At 38.3% G+C, this 22,572-nt stretch overlaps 1 protein-coding gene across 5 annotated transcripts in view; it reads left to right on the top strand.

Moving 5' to 3' along the window:
• Positions 1 to 22,572, top strand: part of EPS15L1 (epidermal growth factor receptor pathway substrate 15 like 1) — a 42,276-nt gene that overhangs the window by 5,854 nt on the left and 13,850 nt on the right. For 2 of the 5 annotated variants that reach the window (XM_014882997.2, XM_014883001.2), the window contains exons 5-23: positions 197 to 292; positions 1,641 to 1,703; positions 2,487 to 2,612; positions 4,089 to 4,148; positions 4,488 to 4,724; positions 5,266 to 5,423; positions 5,869 to 6,025; positions 6,759 to 6,821; positions 8,358 to 8,443; positions 8,797 to 8,869; positions 9,371 to 9,532; positions 10,334 to 10,531; positions 10,785 to 10,949; positions 12,788 to 12,914; positions 13,035 to 13,085; positions 13,487 to 13,623; positions 14,639 to 14,699; positions 15,074 to 15,156; positions 16,607 to 16,739. In XM_014882997.2, the coding sequence (XP_014738483.1) occupies positions 197 to 292; positions 1,641 to 1,703; positions 2,487 to 2,612; positions 4,089 to 4,148; positions 4,488 to 4,724; positions 5,266 to 5,423; positions 5,869 to 6,025; positions 6,759 to 6,821; positions 8,358 to 8,443; positions 8,797 to 8,869; positions 9,371 to 9,532; positions 10,334 to 10,531; positions 10,785 to 10,949; positions 12,788 to 12,914; positions 13,035 to 13,085; positions 13,487 to 13,623; positions 14,639 to 14,699; positions 15,074 to 15,156; positions 16,607 to 16,739 (2,236 nt within the window). The remainder of the gene's footprint in view (positions 1 to 196; positions 293 to 1,640; positions 1,704 to 2,486; positions 2,613 to 4,088; positions 4,149 to 4,487; positions 4,725 to 5,265; positions 5,424 to 5,868; positions 6,026 to 6,758; positions 6,822 to 8,357; positions 8,444 to 8,796; positions 8,870 to 9,370; positions 9,533 to 10,333; positions 10,532 to 10,784; positions 10,950 to 12,787; positions 12,915 to 13,034; positions 13,086 to 13,486; positions 13,624 to 14,638; positions 14,700 to 15,073; positions 15,157 to 16,606; positions 16,740 to 22,572) is intronic. The other 3 variants (XM_014882998.2, XM_088178989.1, XM_014883000.2) reach the window with 3 other exon arrangements.

Raw genomic sequence — 22,572 nt, 5'->3', positions numbered from 1 at the left:
TTTGTTTCCTGTTACTGTAAAATTCTTTCTGACTCATCCTTAAAAGCAAAGGGATCAGTTGTCCTTATGGATCTGTACATCTGGTTTTTTTGTTTTTTTTTACTGAGTTTCACATGCACAATGTTAGTAAAAATTGCAAGTGAGTTATTTTTGTTGATTGAAACTGCTCTTTAATGGACACCACCACTGTTTGTAGGGTTTCTATATTGCATTACGCCTCGTAGCCTGTGCACAGAACGGCCACGATGTAAACCTGAGCAGTCTGAATTTGACTGTGCCACCTCCTAAATTTGTAAGTAATATCCACTTAAATGCAGGTATGTGTTGTGTGAGAACTGAGGTTTCTGTTGGAACATTGGAATGATCTTCTTGTGGGACACACATTGAGAAAGTAAGAAAATTACAGCCTGAAAAATATTCCAGGCTGGAGCTTCTCAGCTCTGTTCCCAGCCAATAAACTGGTCCAGCTCAAGGCTGGGGAGAATTTCTCCCAGGGTGATGATTTGGTCAAAATTAAAAGGAATTAATAACAAAATCAAACCCCTGTTGTGGTGTGTGCCCAGGCCCTGGCCATGGGGTGTCTTCTCTCTGAACCAATCACCTTTTCTTTACTATTAAAGTTATGAGTCCTGCTATAAAACCGAGTGTGTTTGTGAATAAACTTGGCTCTTTCTTCCTGTCATTGATGCCTTGAGGAGCTGGAACAGAGGCTGCACACAGAGTTAAGGAGAATAAAATGGGTATTTATTGTGAGGCCTGTGAAAGGCCTACAAAGCCACAGCCCAGCAATGTCAGTGCCACAGTCTTGGCCCCTACCTGGATGGCTCCAAAATGGAAGGAAAGGAGGGGTTGGTCACAAAATCTCACACTTTTATAGGTTCTGGTTAATCTGCATGAACCCACCCTCCACCTTTCCATGTAGTTTGTGCTTGGGGTCTGAAGTTTGGAGAAACTGTCCTTGATTTCTTAACTAGAACAGGACTGTTTTGTCTTCATCACCCCAGCACATCAGAAAAGCACACCCAAGGAGAACAGGAAAACTTAAAACTAAAGGCATCATCATGAAACACAACCATGTAACTGTGCATCTTATTTCTGCCTCACTTAAAGGGTTAAAACCCCTTCCTACATCTTCTATCCCATAAATTTCATAGTTCTAGGGCTTCAGGCTGCTGTCAAACAGCACCAAGGGCTGCCACAATCTTGTCATTCTGAGTGACAGGAAACTGGCCCCTTCCTGGACTGCAATACCAAAGGGAGTTTTAAGTCTGGTCAGCTTGGTCAGGAAGCTGATGTGGTTAAACTCTGAATTTATGGGAAAGAAAAAAAGGAAAGTAAAAAGGCTATTTTGGGGCTGGGTCAACAGGAATGAGTAGTAAAAAAGCACTGCTGCAGCTTTGCTCTTTGCAGAAGCTCTTTGGCTTGTGTTGGTTCTGTGTTTGGGTACTGAATGTCCTTGCCCAAATTCTGTAATGCTATTGAATGAGTGTGAGCTTGTATTTAGGTAAATGTTGTCCTCAATGTAGTTAAGCTTCATGTCTATAACAGTCTCAGACTTCATGCAGTTTGTAAGGATTAGAGACAGAAGTGTGTGTATTTATTTTATCTATATAAAAATAAAAAAAATTTCTAATTTTTAGCATGACACTAGCAGTCCTTTGCTGATCACACCACCCTCAACAGAGACTCACTGGGCTGTTAGGGTAAGTGTAAAAGAGAACACATTCCATCCATTTTTTAGAAGTAAATATTTTTCTTGTGTGTAGTTTTCCCAATGAAAGAATTTTGTATCAAATGTATTTCCCATTTCAGAAATCCCCCATTTCTGTGCAAACCTGTGCACAATAGAGGACACCAAGTTGTGGTTTTATAAACAACCCTTTGACAACCACTGGTGTGATGTTTTTAAGACAATGAATTTTAATCTTCTGCCTGGATTTCTTCCAGAATGTTACAATTAGGCACTTTGTTTGTATAAAGGAACCCCACTGGGAAAAGCCAAGTATTTCACAGCATCCAGTCTGAACTATAAATTTAAAGCTTAAGTTGCTATGTTCTAATAAGTATTCAATGATACAAATAATATATATAATTTGGAAAAAATAGCTGTTAATGCATATGTGGGGATATTTATATTTAGGTAATTTTCAACTGCAAACATTTCCAAAAGGTAGAAATTGAATAAAAAAACCTTGTAGTGATGTGTACTTTAAAGTGGAAAGAATAAGTTTCAGTTCTATAGAGTTTATCAAAGTTTCTTAAAAACAGAAGCACTTGGCTGTCATGACCTTAGATTTAGGAGCTTAATTTCAAAACTTTCTCTCTGGGTTTACATTTAAATACAGTACAGAGGCACTTGCAAGAAAGCTTGGAAATTGAAGATGAATACATTACTGAGCTTAAGTCTTTATTTCTTGCAAGATCTCATTTTCATTACTCACACAGACATACTTTTTTACTTATTCAGACTATTTCTTACCAACTAGGTGGAAGAAAAAGCAAAGTTTGATGGTATTTTTGAAAGCCTTTTGCCAGTAAATGGTTTACTTTCAGGAGACAAAGTAAAACCAGTACTGATGAATTCAAAGCTACCTCTTGATATCCTTGGAAGGGTAAGTTAAGTTGTTTAGATTTAGCTTCTCGTGGTTGCAACTTCAAAAATGTCATTTATCAACAGAGATTAGGTTTTGGCTGAGATTTTGCATCGTGTGCATGCTATAAATCAGGAATGCTAAGACTCTGAAGTCTTCCACTTCGAAATAAGAGTAAGAGTAGTAATTTTGGCCCTAGAGTGGATTGGCTTCGTTATCTCTCCATTCATTTAAGAGCTGAAAATTTGATATTGATTGTTCAGAAACAAGAAAAAGCTTGCCTGACCCATAAGAGCTGTTGCAACATCAGATTCCCCATTTTCTCATTTTTACAAATATGAGTTATTAGACATACCATTAAATCCAACCCCTGCTTGTACAGGAGAATACCTTAAAACATCCTCCTTTATTTATAGTACAAATTGTCAAGTTGTTTTTTCTTTCACGTGTATTTATGAATATTTCCAAGGTCTGAATTTAGTGTATCCTTTGTGTATTTGCAAGGGAAGCAGACTGTAAAGTATTTTTCTGCCTCCATTAAAATCAAGTTCTTTAATGCTTTGCATCTTGACATTTCTGAGAATGAGTACATTCAGTGTAAAGAGCTCTGTTTGCTCTTAAAGTTACATACTTTTATCTCTTCAGGAAGAAGTGCCTCTTGCTCTGTATTATCTACAAAATCTAAGTATGATTTGTTTTCATTCTTGAGTACTGTGAAGTCTTGAAAGGCTTTGGATTTTATCTTGTTATTGTCACAATAAAAATTCAAGAAGCTTTTGCCTCTCCCAGAAAAAATTTGTGGACAAGATAAGGCACTGAGCAGATGGACAAAGGACTAGTCAAGGAGTTTAAATTTGTCAAGGGTCCAGAATTCTCACAGTTGAGCCTAAAGTCTTGGTTTTTTGTGCATTCTGCTGTCCCCAGGTCACACTGATGATTAAACAGAACTATGTTGGAGTTGACAAAATTTTGTATCTCTCTAAATCTTCTGCAAGTTTCCTTGACTGTGCCTAAGCTAATAATGAACTACAGTTGATAAATGCTTAAATTCTCTCTGACAGGAAATTCAGGGGGCCAGAGGGAGCTACACATAGTTTCAGCTTTTAGTAAAAAACCCTCATCATCTAGGAATGAAATAAGAATTAGAGATGTATTGAACTTTCTTGTGAGGAATTTGAATGATCTGCTAGCCCACATCCTCTGGGTAGTTCTGAAAGCCACCTCTGAATGCTTTTACTCAGCTTGATGACTCTTTAATTGCATCATAGAAAGATGAAAAACCTGCCTGTGTTGCAGCCAGAATTTGTTAGTGTTGATTCATGTGGCCAGAAAACTCTAATCCGGTCTGTTTCATCAGGAAATGCTTAGATAAGTGATATAACTAATAAGATTCACCAAAATCTCCTCTATGAGGAGTCTTTAGAGGGCATGTTAATACAATGAATGTGTAAAATGTAACTTGGTCTGCAAATCGTTTTTTAATCTTAATTGCTGTAGGTCTGGGATCTCAGTGATATTGATAAAGATGGTCACCTGGACAAGGATGAATTTGCTGTGGTAGGTTGCTTTAAATTCTCAATTTGCTGCCTAGTCTGTCTCTCAAAGCAAATAGCTCATTTCTTTCTCAAGAGCTTTGCAGTTTTCTCTGCTGCAGTCGACTATTCTAATCTCAGTTGTTCACATGGAGCTATTAAATGACCTTCCTCAAATCCATCTACTGACTCTTGTCCGTGTCAAGATTAAACTTGTTGGAATTCCATTCAAAATTCATTGCTCTGGTTTTACATCTCTAGTCTTACTGTCTTGGTTTTATTAATATGTAGATGACTGACACGGGAAGATCTTGTTGCTTTTTCTAATAATTGTGAATATTATCTGACCTTTTTGCTTTTGCAGGCAATGCATTTGGTTTATAGAGCTCTAGAGAAAGAATCAGTTCCTTCACGATTGCCTCCTTCTCTCATACCACCCTCCAAAAGAAAGAAGACACCAGTCTTTCCTGGTGCAGTTCCTGTTCTCCCTGCAAGTCCTCCACCAAAAGACAGCCTCCCTTCCACACCATCCCATGGCAGTAACAACAGTCCAAACAGCCCAGGGAGTTTGTCTCCCAAGCACATCATCAAACAAACACAGGTACATGATCTTTCTGTCTTATATTTGTAGTTTTGTATATTTGTAAGCTGTAGGGAAATCTACTTTTTGATTTCTGCCTCATGTGAGCACTTGAGTTTGGGTGATTTGGGTGAAATGAGAATGGTAAGACTTGGAAGAACATCAGGTGAATTTTCAACAGTGAGCACGAGGTAGGAAATCTTAGGGGGGATTTTCACTTTATGAAGAAAGTGAAACCATAGAAAAGTTTTGTGCATGTGCTTTAATACCAAAGAAATAATTCTAAATCTCCTGCTATTATCATGAGGACCTTACATGCCTAGTTGGGTCTGTATTTCCAAAGAATTAATGCTTTTCAACTGATGAATAGCTGTTTATCAATATTTTATACAGATAAAAAGTGTCAAGTAAAACACTCACTACAAATACTTATTTACCAATCAGACTGGAGTATCCAAGATATTCAGCAGATAATCCAGTTCTGGATAATATTATATATACACCCAGTGTATTCATAAAGAGTATTTCTGTTTTTTTTGAAATACCAAATTTTATTTTGCAGCCAGCCGTGAATTGGGCGGTACCAATGTCGGAAAAAGCACGATATGATGAAATTTTCTTAAAAACAGACACAGACATGGATGGGTTTGTGAGTGGCCAAGAAGTAAAAGACATTTTTATGCATTCAGGTCTGTCTCAGAATCTTCTAGCACATATATGGTAAGAATTTCATACTGGCTGTGTTTTTGTAACTTGCTGATCTGGGAAGTCGGATGCACAATGTGATCTTAACATTAAAAAATGCCAGTTCCAAAAATCCCCAACTTTTTTTACTTGTCCACATTCTGCAATATGTGGGCTCTGTGGAAAAGTAAGGGAGGTATAAACACTCCATTTGCTTTTCTGGGAAGGGAGGCAGTAGATCAGTCTGTGAATTGTGATTGTCTTTTGAAGTTCTAGTGCTCTAAATATTTTCTCAGACTAACCCTACTCTATTCAGTTAAATATGTGGAATAAAATCCTGCACTGTTCATGGAAATCTAACGACAATAAGTCAGCTCTGATGAGAATGAACCAAAAATTATATGTGTATATGGATTTCAGGCTTTTTGGCAGAGCAGAAATAAGATTTTCTTGTTTGTAAGTATGATCTATTTTTTATCAGGGCTTTGGCAGACACGAGACAGATGGGAAAGCTCAGCAAAGACCAGTTTGCACTTGCCATGTATCTCATTCAGCAGAAGGTCAGCAAAGGGATTGATCCTCCACAAGTGTTACCTCCAGATATGATCCCTCCCACAGACAGGAACACGCCCATCCACGTATGTCAGCAATTTGTTGTTGATAATATTGAATTTTTGTGCTTTAAAAGTTATGGGTTTTGAGTATGAATTTGGTTTTTTTTTTTTTTTTAGTATTATGGTAAAGAATTGCCAATATTTTTTTCTTGTCTCCTCTTACAAAATTCTTTTAACATTTGAAAATATAACTACTTTTTTAACAACCAACACAGTAAGTAAAGAAAAACGCAGTAAAATATTCCATAAACCAAAGAGTAATAATGCTGGAAAAAAAATCTAGCATAAAACATAATCCTTTGTCCTACAAAAGGTTGAGTCAGGGAACTTGTAACAGCAAATATTAAAAGCTGGTTGAGCAGCCTGTCCCTGGCAGTGATCAGTACCAAATTCCTCCCATGGAAACATAACTTTTTTTTTTTTTAATGGCTAAAGGAGGAGTGATGGCTTCCCAGTTTGTGGGCTTCATCCTTTGTAGCATGGCAGTCCACAGTCCTGTATCCATCACTGCTAATACAACTTTATTGAAACATGTGACAAAATTCCTCAATATAACATGTCAGTGCATTTCTGAAACTGAATTGAAGAAATATTTCTTTCATATCACTACATTCACCTTTCCTATAAACTATACCGTGTTTTTCTTTACTTTCATTTGCTTTCCCCTAACCAAAAACCTTTAGAACTCTAAAATATATTTGAATTCTTGCTGTTGCTATGGTCCTCCTAAGGCTTTTCCTGTATCCTTTTCCTATAGACTCTGTCAGGTTACTTGACCCCTGTAGGAAGTGAGATCTCAGCACTAACAGAAATGCGGCGTGTGAGTAATTGCAGTGTCCAAAGGAATGCACGTTTTTCATCTGTGCTTTCTGTAACTTCCCAAGAGGTTTTTTTGTTGGTTTTTTTTTTTTTTTTTTTTATTTCTACCCCTTTGCCTGTCTCTGCTCTTGAGTTCTGTGCCAGTTGCTCTCGGTGTGGTGATAATGTCCCAGCAATGACACTGGCTGCCAGCCTGGTGATCTTCCTTCCTTCAACAGCTGGACTGGCAGAAGTTCCTGGGACAGGCAGTGCAGTGCTGTTGAAATTATTTCTGGATTAGTTCTCTGCAGCACTGAGCAGTAAATACATCTTGGAGTGAGCACTTTAAGCTTCCTGCTACTTTCAGTTAATTGCAGTTTTTTGTTTTTTTTTTTTCCATGTAGTATGTGTTTAGCTGAGCATGAGATAAAATAAACTTTATGCTGAGCTTATTTAAGAGACTCTTATCCTAACCAATGCAGCAGCTGATTTTAATTTGTTTTCATGGTCATGTTGGGTGACACCTGACTGTGATCCTGTCCACCATTCAGAACAGGTCTCCCAGCAAATCTGTATCTGGCCTGACTGTGTGAAAGTGATTTTTAATTTTCTGCCTTGAAGAATTAGTCTGTATTGTTGTTGTTAATTTGTGATTACTCAATGACATGTTACCAAAAAAATGATCCCCCAAAAGTGAGGACTTAATGAAATTATTTAAACTGTATATTCACCTATTGTTTCTACAAAAATGTTGCATCTTACTCTGCTGGTCTTGGCTTGTTGGTTGAGTTCTTATTTGTTTTCTTAATATTTAATAAAGCCAAGCTTTCTGTGGTTATCACAGCAGTCTCAAAGTGAGTGAAGCAAGCAAACTCTGCATTCTTCTTTTTAAAATGCTCTCTATATATAAATTGTAGGGCTCCTGGTTTGTCATACATTGAGTTCAGTGCTGCAGTTTTTGCTCAGTTGGGGTGTTTTTTTTTTTTTTTAAAGAGCAATCCTTTTTCTAATAAACAACCAATTTCTCACCTAATGCTGACATCCTTTCTTAACTCCTGATAGTTTTTGTCTTACCTAGAAGGCAGGGGATGCCCTCTGTATCTTTCCTGATCTACAACTGAATGAATGTAGAAACAACCTACAGGAAATGGGGTAAAATTGCAGAAATTACCATTAATTCGTGGCAGGGCTCTGGAAGACTGAAATTACAATCTGATTTCATTAAATCCCCTGTAAACTTTACTATTGACTATAGCAGAACTGAATTTTTGGTTCTGAATTTTAATTCTACCACGGTTTGCAATTTCTTTGTTGGCACTGTGCCTGTCCTTTCATTGTTGTGTGTCCTGCCTGTTAAACAGGCATATTTAAAAATTCTCCTGTCTCCCAGGTGGGACTGTGTGGCATGTTCCTTGCTTTTTACAGAATAATTTGATGTCTCTCGTGGAATTTTACAAATAATGAGGATTTTCTATCCCACCTCTGTCTTCAGCCTTTATTAAAGGAAAAGCTTCTGTTTACAAGTTGACATTTTAATAGATTGTTTCATTCTTAACAGGACAGTGCAAGTTCTGTTGGATCAGGAGAATTTACAGGGGTGAAGGAACTGGATGATATTAGTCAAGAAATTGCACAGCTGCAGAGGTAATAGTTGTGAACTGTTAACAAAACCTTGCTGTAGAATAACAAAATAAGTCTATAGTGTCAGTTACTTTTATTTTCTTTTAGTCATTTTTGTCCTCATTTGTTGCTGTAATTGGTGAGGAATTTCCTAGTGATACCTTGAAGATCTAGCAGGTGACTTCAGAACATTGGTGATGAGCACAGATGGTGTTTTTCAGACAATAATTGATGCCTTTCCCCCTTTAAAGAATATATGAGAATACAGGTTGGAATTTTGGTCTGCATGGTGTTTCCAGAGTAATTTTTAATTGATTTTTACGTGTGTGTTGGATTATTTAACTGATCACAAGTACATGTTCTTGTTTATCTGACAGAGAAAAATATTCTCTGGAGCAGGACATTAGGGAAAAGGAAGAATCCATCAGACAGAAAACCAGTGAAGTTCAGGTAAAAACTCTGTTTATCCTCAATAGTTTTCATGTTAATCTAAGTAAAATTTAGCATTTTTTATGTCGTTCTATCATTCTTTCTTTCTTAGGATTTTCCTCTAACTGCAGAAAAAAAATTTATTTTACTGTTCTCCATCAGAAGTGTTTTCATCTGATACTGGCTAATATAAGCACAGTATATGTGAACAGTTTGAAAAGGCTTTTTTGTTAGTGTTTAACCAACACTAATTTAGGAAATCATTGTTTGGAGAGTATTGGTTTTGATAATAAGGATAAATCAATGCTCTGTGTCACAATCCCTGTTCCTTCTTGTGAGCAGTGATTTATTTATTTCCTGATGTCTTACACAAGTTCCTGCAGAAACAAAACAGGCCAGTGCAGGGTGTAGCCTACACGATGTAAAAAATATTCTGAATTTTGCTAAGTTCTATATCTGTGGTGTGATCCTTCCTTAAGACACCAGCTAAATGTGAGTTACAAATTGTGGAATTTTCTTCAGGAGCTGCAAAATGATTTAGATAGGGAAACAAGTAACTTGCAAGAGCTGGAAGCTCAAAAACAAGATGCTCAAGACCGCCTGGATGAGATGGACCAGCAGAAATCCAAACTGAAGGATATGCTGAATGATGTAAGGCAGAAATGCCAGGAGGAAACACAGGTGGTAAGTGTATGTCCATTCTGGACCTGCTCAAATGTGTTCTGTTGAGGGAAATTCGATTTATTTGATGAATAAGCTTGTTTTCTTTTTACCATAAGTAGCAATTTTCACACAAAAGCAGAAGTCTGAGAAAGGATTTTGCTGTCCTTAACACCTTCCCTAATGGTCATAAATGAAAGGTTGAGCCCAGTGATCTCCAGGGGTCCCTTTCTACAGGAATTTTTGTTGTTGTGACAATATATAAAACATTTATTCAGCTTGATAGGACAATTGAAAATCAGTAATCCTAAGCAATCCATGGCAGTGGTGCTGCTTTTGATCACTCTGAATGTCACCAGGATTGAGTTTTCAGGTGGATGCACTTGCCAATGGAAATAATGTAACCTTGAGGTAGAAACTCCCTGCCTAAGGAAGTCACATAAAAAAGCATTTAAGGAAGGTTATAAGCAAATGTGTAATTTTAACTCTTAACAGAGTTAAAAATCAACCTTCAACTACTTGATAAATGTTTCAATGGAACCAAGTTCTGAAGGTGAGCATCTAGGAAACAGCTTTTGATTACCTTTATATTTAAAGGTAATCAAAAATTTAAAATAGTATTTCTTGGTTTTATTGAATGTGCTTTTATCAAAGATTTTGTGTAACAGCAGAAAGCAGCATGCATTTCTTCATACTAAATTCTAAATTTTTTCTTAGTAGTTGATAGATTGCTTTACCACTTCCTATTACTTATTATAAATTCACAATTTAATAAGTCCCATTTATTCCAGATTTCACTCTGATTTTTCTACCGTGTTGTTTCAGATTTCATCATTAAAAATGCAGATCCAGTCTCAGGAATCAGATCTAAAATTACAGGAAGATGATCTTAACAGAGCAAAGGCAGAGCTGAATCGCCTCCAGCAAGAAGAGACTCAACTAGAGCAGAGTATCCAGGCTGGAAAAGTGCAGCTTGAAACAATAATAAAATCTTTAAAATCAACCCAGGAGGAAATAAACCAGGTATTCACTGTACTTTATACCATTTTTGAAATGCTGAGTTGAAAAATTGTTTTTCAGAGGAGGAAAAAGTCCAAGTTCATGAAATAAACCTTTTTTTTGAGTGGTGTTCAGTAGGTTAATTCCTGGTTTGAATCAGGAAGCATTCAATTCTGGTGGGGATAAAATAAAACTGCCAGGCACCAATATTGAAAAAGACTGTAAGAATGTCAGTGTTGTTGAATTTATAACACATTAAAGCATTTTTCCTTCTCAGGCAAGAAGTAAACTGTCTCAGCTGCAAGAGAGCCATCAGGAAGTGAATAAAAGCATTGAAGAATACAACGAAGCTCTCAATGGGATTCATGGTGGGAGTCTGACAAATTTAGCAGACATGAGTGAAGGCCTTGGGCAGACAGAAAGAAGTAATTATGGAGCTATGGTAAAAAAAAAAAAAATTAAAAAAAATACTGTTGTTTAGTATATTTTACACTAATCAAGCTTCTGACTTGCACCTAATCTGAATTTTTGTCAGTTGGTATTTGGTGCATGGTCTTGTGGATTTGTGATCTGTCACATATGCAGTCTCAGGAAAGAGGTGGGGCTTTATTTCCAGTTCAGGTGGTTTGGTTTTTTTTCTTGCACGTTGTCCAGTTTGCCAAGGTGAAACCTTCTCTTGCTGTAAATTTCCCTTTATCATGGATTTCCTTCTTCTTTCCAAATTTCTGCTTTACAGTGAGCTATATTTATTAGATATCTCATGTTCCCTTTCTGAAAGGATGTTTCTCTTTTACTGAAATAATTGCATCATCATCTTTCTTATTTATTACGTTTTCATTTAATCAGCATTTTTTCCCAAATCATAAAATCTTTCAAGTTCTTAAGCATTTCTTGAGTCCATTTCTTTTGGTTATCTAATTTTGATTTGGATATTAAATAATCCTCTAAATTACAGGAATTTTCTTCTGTTTTTAAAGCCTATTTCTTGTCTTAAATAAGACAAGATAAAAGTTGCAGACTTGCTTGTTTCTGCTTGCACATCATTATGGAAACGTGTTTACCCTTGTAAACACAATATTTGCTTTGAGTTTAGTATGAAGTTAAATCTATAATGTGTTAATAAATATTTACCAGGGATTGCTGCTTTTCTGCAGTACTTGCTCTGTAAAAACAAACTGCTCAAAAGAAAAACAGTGTAGATAAAAAAGAACAGTACATTGAGAAACATGTATTTAAAGGTCTTAAAACACTTCAGTGCTTAGTTTCTGTGCTTGCATGGCTTTCATAAATATATTTAATTTCCAGATGTTTCAATTCAAAACCTAGGAGCCACTTACTGGCAGAAAACACCACTCTATGTTCATAGCAATTTTTTTAAACCATTGTGCCACTTTCCTGTTTCTCAAATCTTCCTTCCTCTTCCTTATCTCCTCCTTCACCCTGTTCTGAGAAGTATTAATTAGAATGTTTCCATTTGCATCTTGTAAAGGGATGAAAGAAATCCTGTCTCTCCCTGGTGTTGGAGGCAGTGTAAGTGGGGAGTTATTTCTGGATATTCCTTTTGCTGGCATGGAGTGGCTCTCTGGAATTTCCCTGGAATTCTGCTGTGCTGGTGCTGTCTGCACTTGAGGTTTCATCAGAGATCTCCCATCCAGCCCCAAACCTGCAAATGAATGTCATGAAGAGGTTTCATGATTTCAGTTTGCTCCTTCTTCATGCAGGGCATTTTCTGCACCTTGACAAATGTAGATTTGGCCTCTGCTAAAATCATCAAAATGTTGGGGTGACTCTTCCTGCATGAAGGGGGAAATCAGGATTGGGAGCTTTAAGCTCAAAGATGAGTTAACAAGAAATAATCTGTTACCTGACTGCTCAGTAGTCATTTGTTGTATTTGTAGTCCATGGATTATTTATGTATCCCTTCCTTTTAAATAAATGTCTTACATGAAGCTGAGCTGTAATGGGGAGGGAAGAAATTTTTGATAGTGTGGTGTTTGTAATGTAAGTATTTGAGAGTTGAACATATTATTATGGGCAAGAGTTTAACATTTAATTATATGTTCTGTTATCTTTTGGTGTTCTGTGTAGCCTTGGGGTACAAATTTCCTTCTGCTGTGTAATTGCTTCTACTTAGAAGTCACACATTCAGAAAGTTCTTGAGGAAGTAATTTTAAAAGACTGTTAAACAGGAACCAAGATAGCAAACAATTCCTGCTAAATGGGTAACTGGGCATTTTTATCATGACAAGCTGCTGTTAAATTTCTCCTCTTAATTTTTAGGATGATCCATTTAAGAATAAAGCCTTGATGTTTACCAATAATACACAAGAATTGCATACAGACCCATTCCAGTCAGAAGATCCTTTCAAATCTGATCCATTTAAGGGAGCAGACCCCTTCAAAGGCAGTAAGTGACAAGTGCTTATTGTTGAGTAAATTATATTTTCACAAACTTTTATCATCTTGCTAAATGGTAAAAATAGATAAAACATAAGATAAAACAATTTTTTTTTTTTTTTCTGCATAGGTGACCCATTCCAGCATGATCCTTTTGCAGAACAACCACCTGCTCCAGCAGGTAATAACCCCTTTTTAATGACAGGACAGGTGTGGTAGAAACAATTCATAGCCAAACACAAAGATTTAGAAATAATGAAGGAAGCATAAAGGTTTCCCTGGCTTCAGATTTTTGGTTTGCATGTGGGGACATAGAAACCCAACAGGATGTGCATTCAGAATCAATTTGTTTAATGAGAAGTGTGTAACTCATTATTTAGTCTGAAAGCTTCACATAGACATGTACTCATTCAAACTTAGTAAATACCCTCTGTAGAGAGGTCTCTGGAAATTCTGTCAGGTTTACCAAAACACTGTGTTTGTGTAAGAAAAATTCTATCAGTGAGTGTGGAGTCAAATAGAAAATGTTCTTTATAGACACACTAGTGCTACATTCTATTTGCCTTTTCATGCTCCTTTTAGATCCCTTTGGAGGAGATCCCTTTAAGGAAAGTGACCCATTTCGTAGTTCTGCCCCTGAGGATTTCTTCAAGAAACAGGTGAAGAGTGACCCATTTACCTCAGATCCATTCACAAAACCCCCCACTTTACCCTCAAAGGTCAGTAATTTTTAAATCTACACTTAATAGATTTCTTTACTATTGACAAGCTTGTTGTGTGAAAGCTAAAAAGAGTGAAACAACACAAAATACTTTTTGCCTAACTGATGAAATATCATTAATTGCATTCTTAAGATGTAAGTATGGATGGTCAGGGCAATCAGCAGTGTTCTCTCTGGTTCCATGATAAATGAGGTGCATTCACCATGAAGCTACAGTTAGGTGGAGATTTTTTTTTCTCTCTTTTGGGAACTTCCAGCCAGCAGCACCCACTCATTGCAGCATTCCCTTCCACCCCATAGATTTGTGCAGCCACATGGTAAATGAGATGGAAATGCTCTGGCTCAAGGATTCCTGAGACTTCAGCAGACCCTGGAGCCAGCAAAGTGGAGAAACTGCACAGAGCACTCTTGTTAGAGCCACAGTCACAGTTCTAGGCTGTCCTGGTGTACATGTGTGTGCTTCTTTGGGGGAAAACATGAATTTTTTGGTTTTTCCTCACTTTATGCAATTCATTAAGTGTTGCTACACAAGCCCAGTTTCAATCGGTGGAAAGTTTGTCTTGCATTATAAGTTTGGACTTAAATAAAAGCTGACTTGTCAAACTGAAGAGCAGCTGTTAAAACCATCTGTTTAAAAAGAAGCAGTGTACAGAATCCCTGAATTAATAATAATATTAATGCATGGCCTGAAAATTCTGTCTCTGTTGCTTAAACACTTCTGTATTTTCATATTTTTTTTCATATTTTGCCCTGGTAACTCATGCTGCATATATTTCAGTGGGATGCTCTTCTCACTTGTAGGTATCTGGTGTTGTGTTCAAGGTTATCAATAGCCAAATGCACTAATAATGTAAATTTCATATAATCAATTGATTTTATCCTACTCTGTCCACTGAATAGAGTGCTCTGAAATTGGAAACTATTTGTCTTAAAGCAAGAGATTTTGATAGGCATGAAAAGGTAAGTGTGCAGTCCAGCAGAAAAAATAATTATGTATATCTGTTCTTATTTAGCCTGACCCTTTTGAAAGCACTGATCCTTTTACATCTTCCAGTATCTCTTCAAAAGGTCCAGGTAAGAAAAGAAACTTTTTCACATGAAGATGTATAAGGAGTTATCTTTTTATGAAAGAAGAATCAAATGTAAGAGTTGAGAATAAAGAATCTTGTGAACTGTTGGCAAAAAGCCTCGTGGTCTTGTTGCAGTTCATGAAGACTTTGTGGCATTGTTTGTGTCACTTTTTCCTTCTCGAATTTTCCCTCCAAACAACTGGTAGAACACCTGTTGTTTTGTGGAATTCTCTTTTAACATCTCATGGCAGGTGAAAATGCAGGTGTTTTTTAATCACCTGCCTAGTTTTGTGCTTCGTTGGCACCACCAAGCATTCCTGGTAATTCTTTAGTGTGATTGAAAAATAACATTTTTTTTTTCATGCATATCTGTTCCAGATCCGTTTGGAACACTGGATCCATTTGGAAGTGGTGCTTTCAGTGGTGGTGAGGGATTTGCAGACTTCAGTCAGATGTCAAAGGTAAAGGTTAAAAGAAAAGCAACTGTCATTTTAAAAATGAATGTACAGACACTTTATTAAAGAGTGTGATATGATTGTAACTTTTCAGGTGACAATCTGGTTTTATTCATTTTTTTTCCAAAGTTGTATAGCAAAAAATTTTCCAACCATGTCAGATACAGCAAAGTCTTACTAAGACTGATAGATTCAGTAGGTGGTAAATAAACTTTTCACAAATATTTTCAAATACCAGATCTGGAAAAGTAATTAACTTGTAGTTTTAACTTGTAAGAAGAGGTAGTTGTTGCAAATATTAATATATTTCAGTGTCCAGCCTTTGTCTAGATCCTGGAATTTGCTTCTTGGTTACTTCCTAGTAAGTATCCAGACTTGTTTCTAAATTTGTCATAAAATCATTAAAGTTGGATAAAGCCTCTGAGATTGAGGCCAACTATTAATTATTAAAACACTGCACTACTAAATATATGTAAACAAACCTTACACCACTCTTAACAATCAGTCACTCTCTCCCATGCTTTAAATGAGCAATTTATGTTCATTTTAAATAGCAGGTGAATAAAAAGGTTCAGGACACACATGAAAAAGAAATGGATAATTGCTAAGGTCTTGCTCTTCACTTTCCTGAGGTGGAGTTTGGAATTTGTAGTTTACATCAGTGCCCAACTCCTGACATGACTTCTGCAGTAACACTTGAACACAGTTAAAAATAAAAATAAAATAGGTTATCATTTCACTTGGACTAATTACATTTCTTGGTGGTGTTTTTTTTTTTTTCTCCCCTAACTTTTATTATTTTGGAGAGGGTTTTAGCTCTCCACTAGATGGCAACAACAGCTGGCTTGAGGTAGAAATTTTAGCAAAGGTTTGACTGTGATTTTTACCTTTGTTCACAAAACTCCTCTTTTTTCATTTCACAGTGATAAATTTCCCTGCGTGGCATAATTCTTGTGCACTTTTTAATTTATAGCAGTGTCCTTTAGAAGAGCCATCTGAACACAGGAAGATTTAAACACATGTTTTTGGATATTCCCTAAGGTTTTGCTAAAAAGTCAAATACCTGTGTGTAACTTGAGAAAAGCTTGGAATAAAGTTATCCTTTCTGCTGTGTTTTTCCAGGTTTTGTCATGGTTTTGTTTATCACAGTGAGGGTCAGGCTGTGGGATGACTGTTCATTGCCAAATAGTAAAAAGTAGTTTTACTTCCTTTTATTTTCTCATCAGCTTTTTTGCTAGCACTAAAAATTTCTAGAATTACTTTAAATGATCAAGAGCATAAAGTGTTTTGAATGTAAATGGCATCTCAGGACCTCTGTCACTGGGCATTCACCTCCTACACCCCTGACAATTCTGCACATCTGCCCTCAGGTTTTGAAGTTAATGCTTTTAATTGACTTTACAGGTGCTCTACAGTGTGCTTACATCCTTTTTTTTTTCTTTTCTTTTTTTTCTAGTCAATAGCTTCAGATCCCTTTGCCTCCTCTTTTGGAGGAGCAGGATTCACAGATGACCCTTTCAAAAGCAAATCAGACACCCCAGCATTACCCCCGAAGAAAAATGTCCCTCCACGACCCAAGCCACCCAGTGGTAAGGAGATTTTCTTCTTTTAAAAGCTCCTTCTTTCACTTCACAGTGTATTGCTGGATGTAAGAACAAGTTGAGAGTCTATTGTATATCTTAGATTTCAACCGTGGAGGAAGATATGAAGTTATCAGTAAATTGACAAAATTAGCAGTAAACCAGACTGAAACTCTTCAAACTGGAAAACAGATGATGAGAGAGTGCAATGACAGATCTGTAAAATCACATGTTGGCAGGGAAAAAACCCTGTATTTTCTAAGTCAGCAACACATGAGATCAGTAAATGGCATCTTTAAAATAAAGAGGTTTGTTTTTATATGGCAATCTAAATTTAGGGTTTATTTCTATGTTCGCCAGAGAAAACGGTGAATGCAAAAAAAGTTTAAATGGTCTTAAAAAAAAAAACCTCTCCATAATTCACAGAAGAAACAGAGGCAACAGAATATCCCAAAATTCAAAATACTGGCTCTGGCTCTTTTGTAGCTGAGCAGCAAGGCAGTCTGACTGTGGCTGCATCTTTATTTTGTTTTGATGTTCTTCCTGAGGCATCCTCCACTGGATACTAACAAGGACAGGGCACACAGAGCTGTCCTGATCTGTCTGTCCAGGTAGGATCATTCTTGTATTTGCACATTACTGCATGAATTAAACAGAAAACACTTCCTGAATATATATGGCTTTTGTTTTTTTCTGCTTCAAGTCCATTATTGGTGGAAATCTGGGAGATCCATAAATGTCATGAATTGAAAATAAGATCTGTTTTAGTGGAGCTTCAATTTCTCTTTTTATTGGAGTTGTTTTCAAGCTATTCAGCTACCAGTGAAACTGTTTAAAGAACTGAAGCCATGTAGTTTCAAGTCTCCTTTTAGCAGCAGTGTTAAGAGTTCAGTTGATATTAAGAGGGAACTTCCAGTTGGTTCAAAAAAACAACAAAAGCTGGATGATTCAAATAAATACTAAATATACCGATGTAATCTCTTATATGTGGTTGCTTTCTATTCCTTGTGATTATTCTTAGCAAATGCAATGTAATGGTATCAGCAAAGGTGAGCACTGAGTCACCTACACGAGGGATTTTTGGATTTCTGTGTCCCCATTCCCTCTTTTGTACATATCGAGGAATTGGGTGAATATTCAGCTGTGTTAATATGTTTTTAATTTAGCCACGTGCACTCAGTGTTTAATCAGTTGGTTAGAAGTGTTTCAAGTGTGTCTCTTCCCCCCTTCGAAGGAGATTCAGTATTTGTGAGGTTCCTCTGATCTACCAAAAGCAAATGTTGTTATGATAAAATAGACTAAGGAGGAAACAACAGGGTTTTTTTTTTTTTTTTTAAAAAGCAAATGCATGTGCTTATGCAGTTCTACTCCTCCCTTCCTTCCACAACTAAGGCAATCTTCAGTGGTTACTTAAAGCATGAGAAATTATATAGTAATATAGTGTGATTGTAGCAAGAGATAGAGGCATAAACGTGTGTTAGAATGGGCTCAGCAAACAAACAAGAAACTTCCGTTGTTTCTTGCCTTTCTTATTGGTCTGTTTAATTAAAAAAAACAACAACTAAGTGATAAAGATCTTTCTGAAGGATGAATAAATGCAAGTTATTACCAGACAAACCTGTAATTTGCCTTTCTGTTCCATATGTGTACTCTTTTTAGTAAAACTGTTATTTCTGTTTGGGGGGAGGGGGGTTTAATATTGAAAAACACTTTTGTGGTTTGGTTGCATTTTAGTAGGCAGGTGCAAAATGCTCTAAAAGAAAACTTTACTTGTTCTCAAACCTCCTCAGTCAATTAGAAAACAGAAATATTTTTGCAGAGCATTGCAAACTGTCTGATTTCCCAGACAGTTGAGAGTGGAAACTATAAACAGGATCCACCAGAGATTGTTCCTGATTATCCCTGATTTGGTGCTTTTCTGCATGTGACATGCAAATATTGTCTGATAATCCACAGAGGGATTGCACAATGTCCTGGACCAAAGTGTGCCACAGTTCCCACCTTGCCCATGGGTCTCTGTTTTGTGCAGATGAATGAAGGGTTTGGCTTTAAGTCTCATTCTTTCATGTAAAAAAAGGCAGAGCAAACCCTTGGAGCTGAACATAGGAGCAGGGAAACACTTAAATGTGGGATACATATTGAGAAAGTAAGAAAATTACAGCCTGAAAAATATTCCAGGCTGGAGCTTCTCAGCTCTGTTCCCAGCCCATGAGCTGGTCCAGCTCAAGGCTAGGGAGAATTTCTCCCAGGGTGATGATTTGGTCAAAATAAAAAGGAATTAATAACAAAATCAAACCCCTGTTGTGGTGTGTGCCCAGGCCCTGGCAATGGGGTGTCTTCTCTCTGAACCAATCACCTTTTCTCTGCTCTGGGAGTTGCAGTCCTGCTATAAAACCAAGTGTGTTTGTGAATAAACTTGGCTCTTTCTTCCTGTCATGACAGACGCCCATGGAGCTGTGCATCTTATTTCTGCCTCACTTAAAGGGTTCAAACCCCTTCCCAGGGCTGCATTTAAAATCATGGCATGTCCTGAATTGGAAGAGACCCATAAGGATGATGGAGCCCTGCACAGGACACCCCAACAGTCTCACCCTCTGGCTGAAAGCATTATCCAAACACTTCTTGAGCTCTGACATCCTCTAGGCTGTGACTCCTGTCCTGGGGAGCCTCTTCAGTGCCCCAGCACCTTCTGGGGGAAGAACCTTTCCCTGAGCTCCATGCCAAGCCCTGGCACAGCTCCAGCATTCCCTGAGCCCTGGCCCAGAGCAGAGCTCAGCCCCTGCCCCTCTGCAGACCCTCAGCCCCCGAGGAGTCTCCCCTCAGTCTCCTCTGCTCCAGCTGAACGAGCCAAGTGCCCTCAGCTGCTCCTCAGAGCTTCCCCAGCTCCGTGTCCCTCCTTTGGACACTCTCCAGCACCTTTGGATCCTTCTGGTCTTGTGTGGCCACCACAGTGCAGAGCAGAGTGGGACAATTCCCTCCCGTGCCCAGCTGGTGATGCTGGGCCTGGTGCCCTCCAGTTCTTGGTGCTGCTTTGAGCTGCCAGGGCACACTGGTGACTCAGATCCAAGTTGCCACCAACCAGGGACCCCCAGGTCGTTTCCACATGGCTGCTCCACAGCCTCTTGTTCCCCAGTCTGTCCAGGGGCAGGATCTGGCACTTGACATGTTAAACTGGGGATTGCCCCTCCCTTTCCTTTGTCAAGATCTCTCTGCAGCACATGTCTGCCTTCAAAGGAGGCAACAGCTCCTCCTGACTGTGTGTCATCACCACACTTAGTCTGCCTTCCAGTCCCAAATCCAAATCCTTCACGAGGAACTTGCAGGTCCATAACGGAGCCTTTTGGACACGACCTCTGTTTACCATGTAGTGATGGTCAGAGCAAAAGGCCTTCAGGTGTACCTGGAAAGATCTCTAAGAGGAGTTTGTGGTTCAGGGGAGCTGCTCTCACATCCAGGCTCTGGACACAATCTTTGCACAGCGTGTAGAGAAACTTCTCTGCTGCTGCCAGGGTTGGCAGCAGCAGGATTGCAGTGGGTCATCAGGTCTGGTCCTACACATCCTCCTCACCTGTTTGCTGCTTGTAAAGTGAAAATGGGTTGGTTCTTTCAGTTGGTTTGTTTGTTTTTAGTTGATATTTGGGTTTTTTCACGGCTGGAACGTTGAGGAGTAGCTGTGATCGAAGTGTATTAGCACACAGTTCAGTTCACAGCTTTCTGTGGTTGGTACTATCAGGCAGGGATAGGCAAACCCTTATTGTGTGTGGCATGGATTAGGCACCCTTCAGATCTGGATCTTTCCCGTCCTGAATACTGAGATTAAGAGAGGGCATGACAATCATGAGATTATTTCATTCGTTGTATCTTGGGTAGAATCTCAGCCTTATGCTTGTTTCGTTCATTATAAATCATTTTCCTTCTTTCTTACTCTGTTGTTGACCAGTCTGTCAAGATCTTTCAGATGCTTCAAAGTCCTGATCTCATCCTTGCTTGGTCCAAGAGAAATCTCATGTTTGTTTTTATGGTAAAATACTGTGTTAGTGTATTTTTTCAGTATAACTGTTTAGAGGTTGAGTGTAGAATCTTTAAAGAGAATTGGAGAAAGGTTAATAAATCCCTGAATCTCAGCAGAAAATAGCAAGGAGAAGCAGCAAACCTAGATACCATTGGACCTCAAAGCTCCAAATTACTGTTCCATGAAAAGATTTGGAAAATCACCATCTCTAGCCCATACATGGTTTAAGATTCTCTTTAGGTTGAGGCAGATCAGCCAAGAAAAATTTCTTTAGCTCTTCTGACATGACAGTTCTAATGGAAATCCTCAAGAGAGAGTGCATGCATGGTTTTTTTTCTGCAGGAAGGTATTAATCTCCATGAATTTCCTAATGGACATTGGGTTTCATAGGGCTCCCCTAGGATTTGGCTGGAATAATTTGATGTTCACCAGGTGCTACTGGAGAACTTGCAGGTTTCTTTGGAGAGGAGCATTATTATTCTTTGAATAATGCACAAAAAGCAGTGAAGAAATGCCAGTGCTTTGTGTGATGAGCTGTGATAAACAAAAAGGAAATAATAGTAAAGTATCTCAACATTTTTAAACAAAGGTGCCCCGTGACAAGGATCTACATTCCACTGCACGTTATTTTTTTCAAACTCCCCTAAAACATTGCTGAGTTTTGTAGATTTATAAGTACATTTTATCATCTGGCAAAGGACTGCCTGTGGTGTGCAGCACTCTTAAACTTCTAGTTGCTTTATATTTCTTATGCATGTTCTCAGGGTTTATTGGACTTCTGTGTAATTAAGGATAAAAAAATCTGAAAGAACTGGTAGACTGAAACCTGTCAGTTAAAGTGGCTTTTGTAGGTTCTCACAGATTAAAAATTATGTTTCCTGCTGCGATGTGCAGATTGAAATCAGCCAGAATTTGTCCTCTAACTAGTTTCTAGGTAAAAGTTGTTGATTACAGAAAGGGAGAAACAGATTTTTTTATTTTTTTTTTCTTCTTTTTTTTTTTTTTTTAAAGTACAGGAAGTTGCTGTGTGGGTGTCAGTGATTGGGTTATAAGTAAAACGTTCTAGTGCTTTGATCGTGGGACTTAGAGCTTATGCCCCACCCTTACCACTTCCTTTCAATGCAGCCCCATGCATTCCACATTGCGGTTAGAGCAGCGCTGTTAACCAGTGAGATTAACCACTACTGACAAGCATCTGACACACTACTCTCTATGCTCTGGGCTCTTTGTCAGGCCCTCGAGTTGCTGGAGGAAGCCACTCTGTATCCAGGGAGGACAAGAAACACTCGAGCCCTCCTGTTAGAGCAGGTCGTGCCCTGCCTCGCTGATGCTGTGCTTTGAGGATGGGAGGAGAGGAGAAGATGCAGGCATTGAGCTGCGTGCTGCTCTGTCTGCCTTTGCTGTGCCCTTGGAGACATGAGAATTCCTGCCCCATCAAATCAGCTCTGCAGCAGGAGAGTGTGACCTGGCTGCCAAGGGGGACGTCGAGTTGTAGGTTACAATGGGTTCCCAGTGATGCCTTTTGTTGTCCTGGGTTTTACCGTTGGTATTCCTGTAGGTTTCCTTGGGGATGGGAGAGGTAACTCACAGCCAAGTGTCAGAGAGATGCTTTAGTGCCTACAGAACTGCTGGTGCATTCATATGCTCCATGTGCACCACTCAGTGTTCCTGCACAGGACTAAAATGAGAGCATACAGCACACTTGGGCTCACCAGGTATTAGTTGGCATTCTCCAAACAAATGTTACCAGCCCTGCTCGACTAATGATGGTCCAGGTGCACGTGGTTGCCAGAGAAGCTGAGAGACAGGATTTGGTGCCATCAACAAATT

This window comes from Sturnus vulgaris, chromosome 26, assembly GCF_052056855.1.
Source record: "Sturnus vulgaris isolate bStuVul1 chromosome 26, bStuVul1.hap1, whole genome shotgun sequence".
Lineage (NCBI taxonomy): Eukaryota > Metazoa > Chordata > Aves > Passeriformes > Sturnidae > Sturnus > Sturnus vulgaris.
Note: the sequence above shows the minus strand (reverse complement) of the source record. Positions and strands in the feature narration are given on the sequence as shown.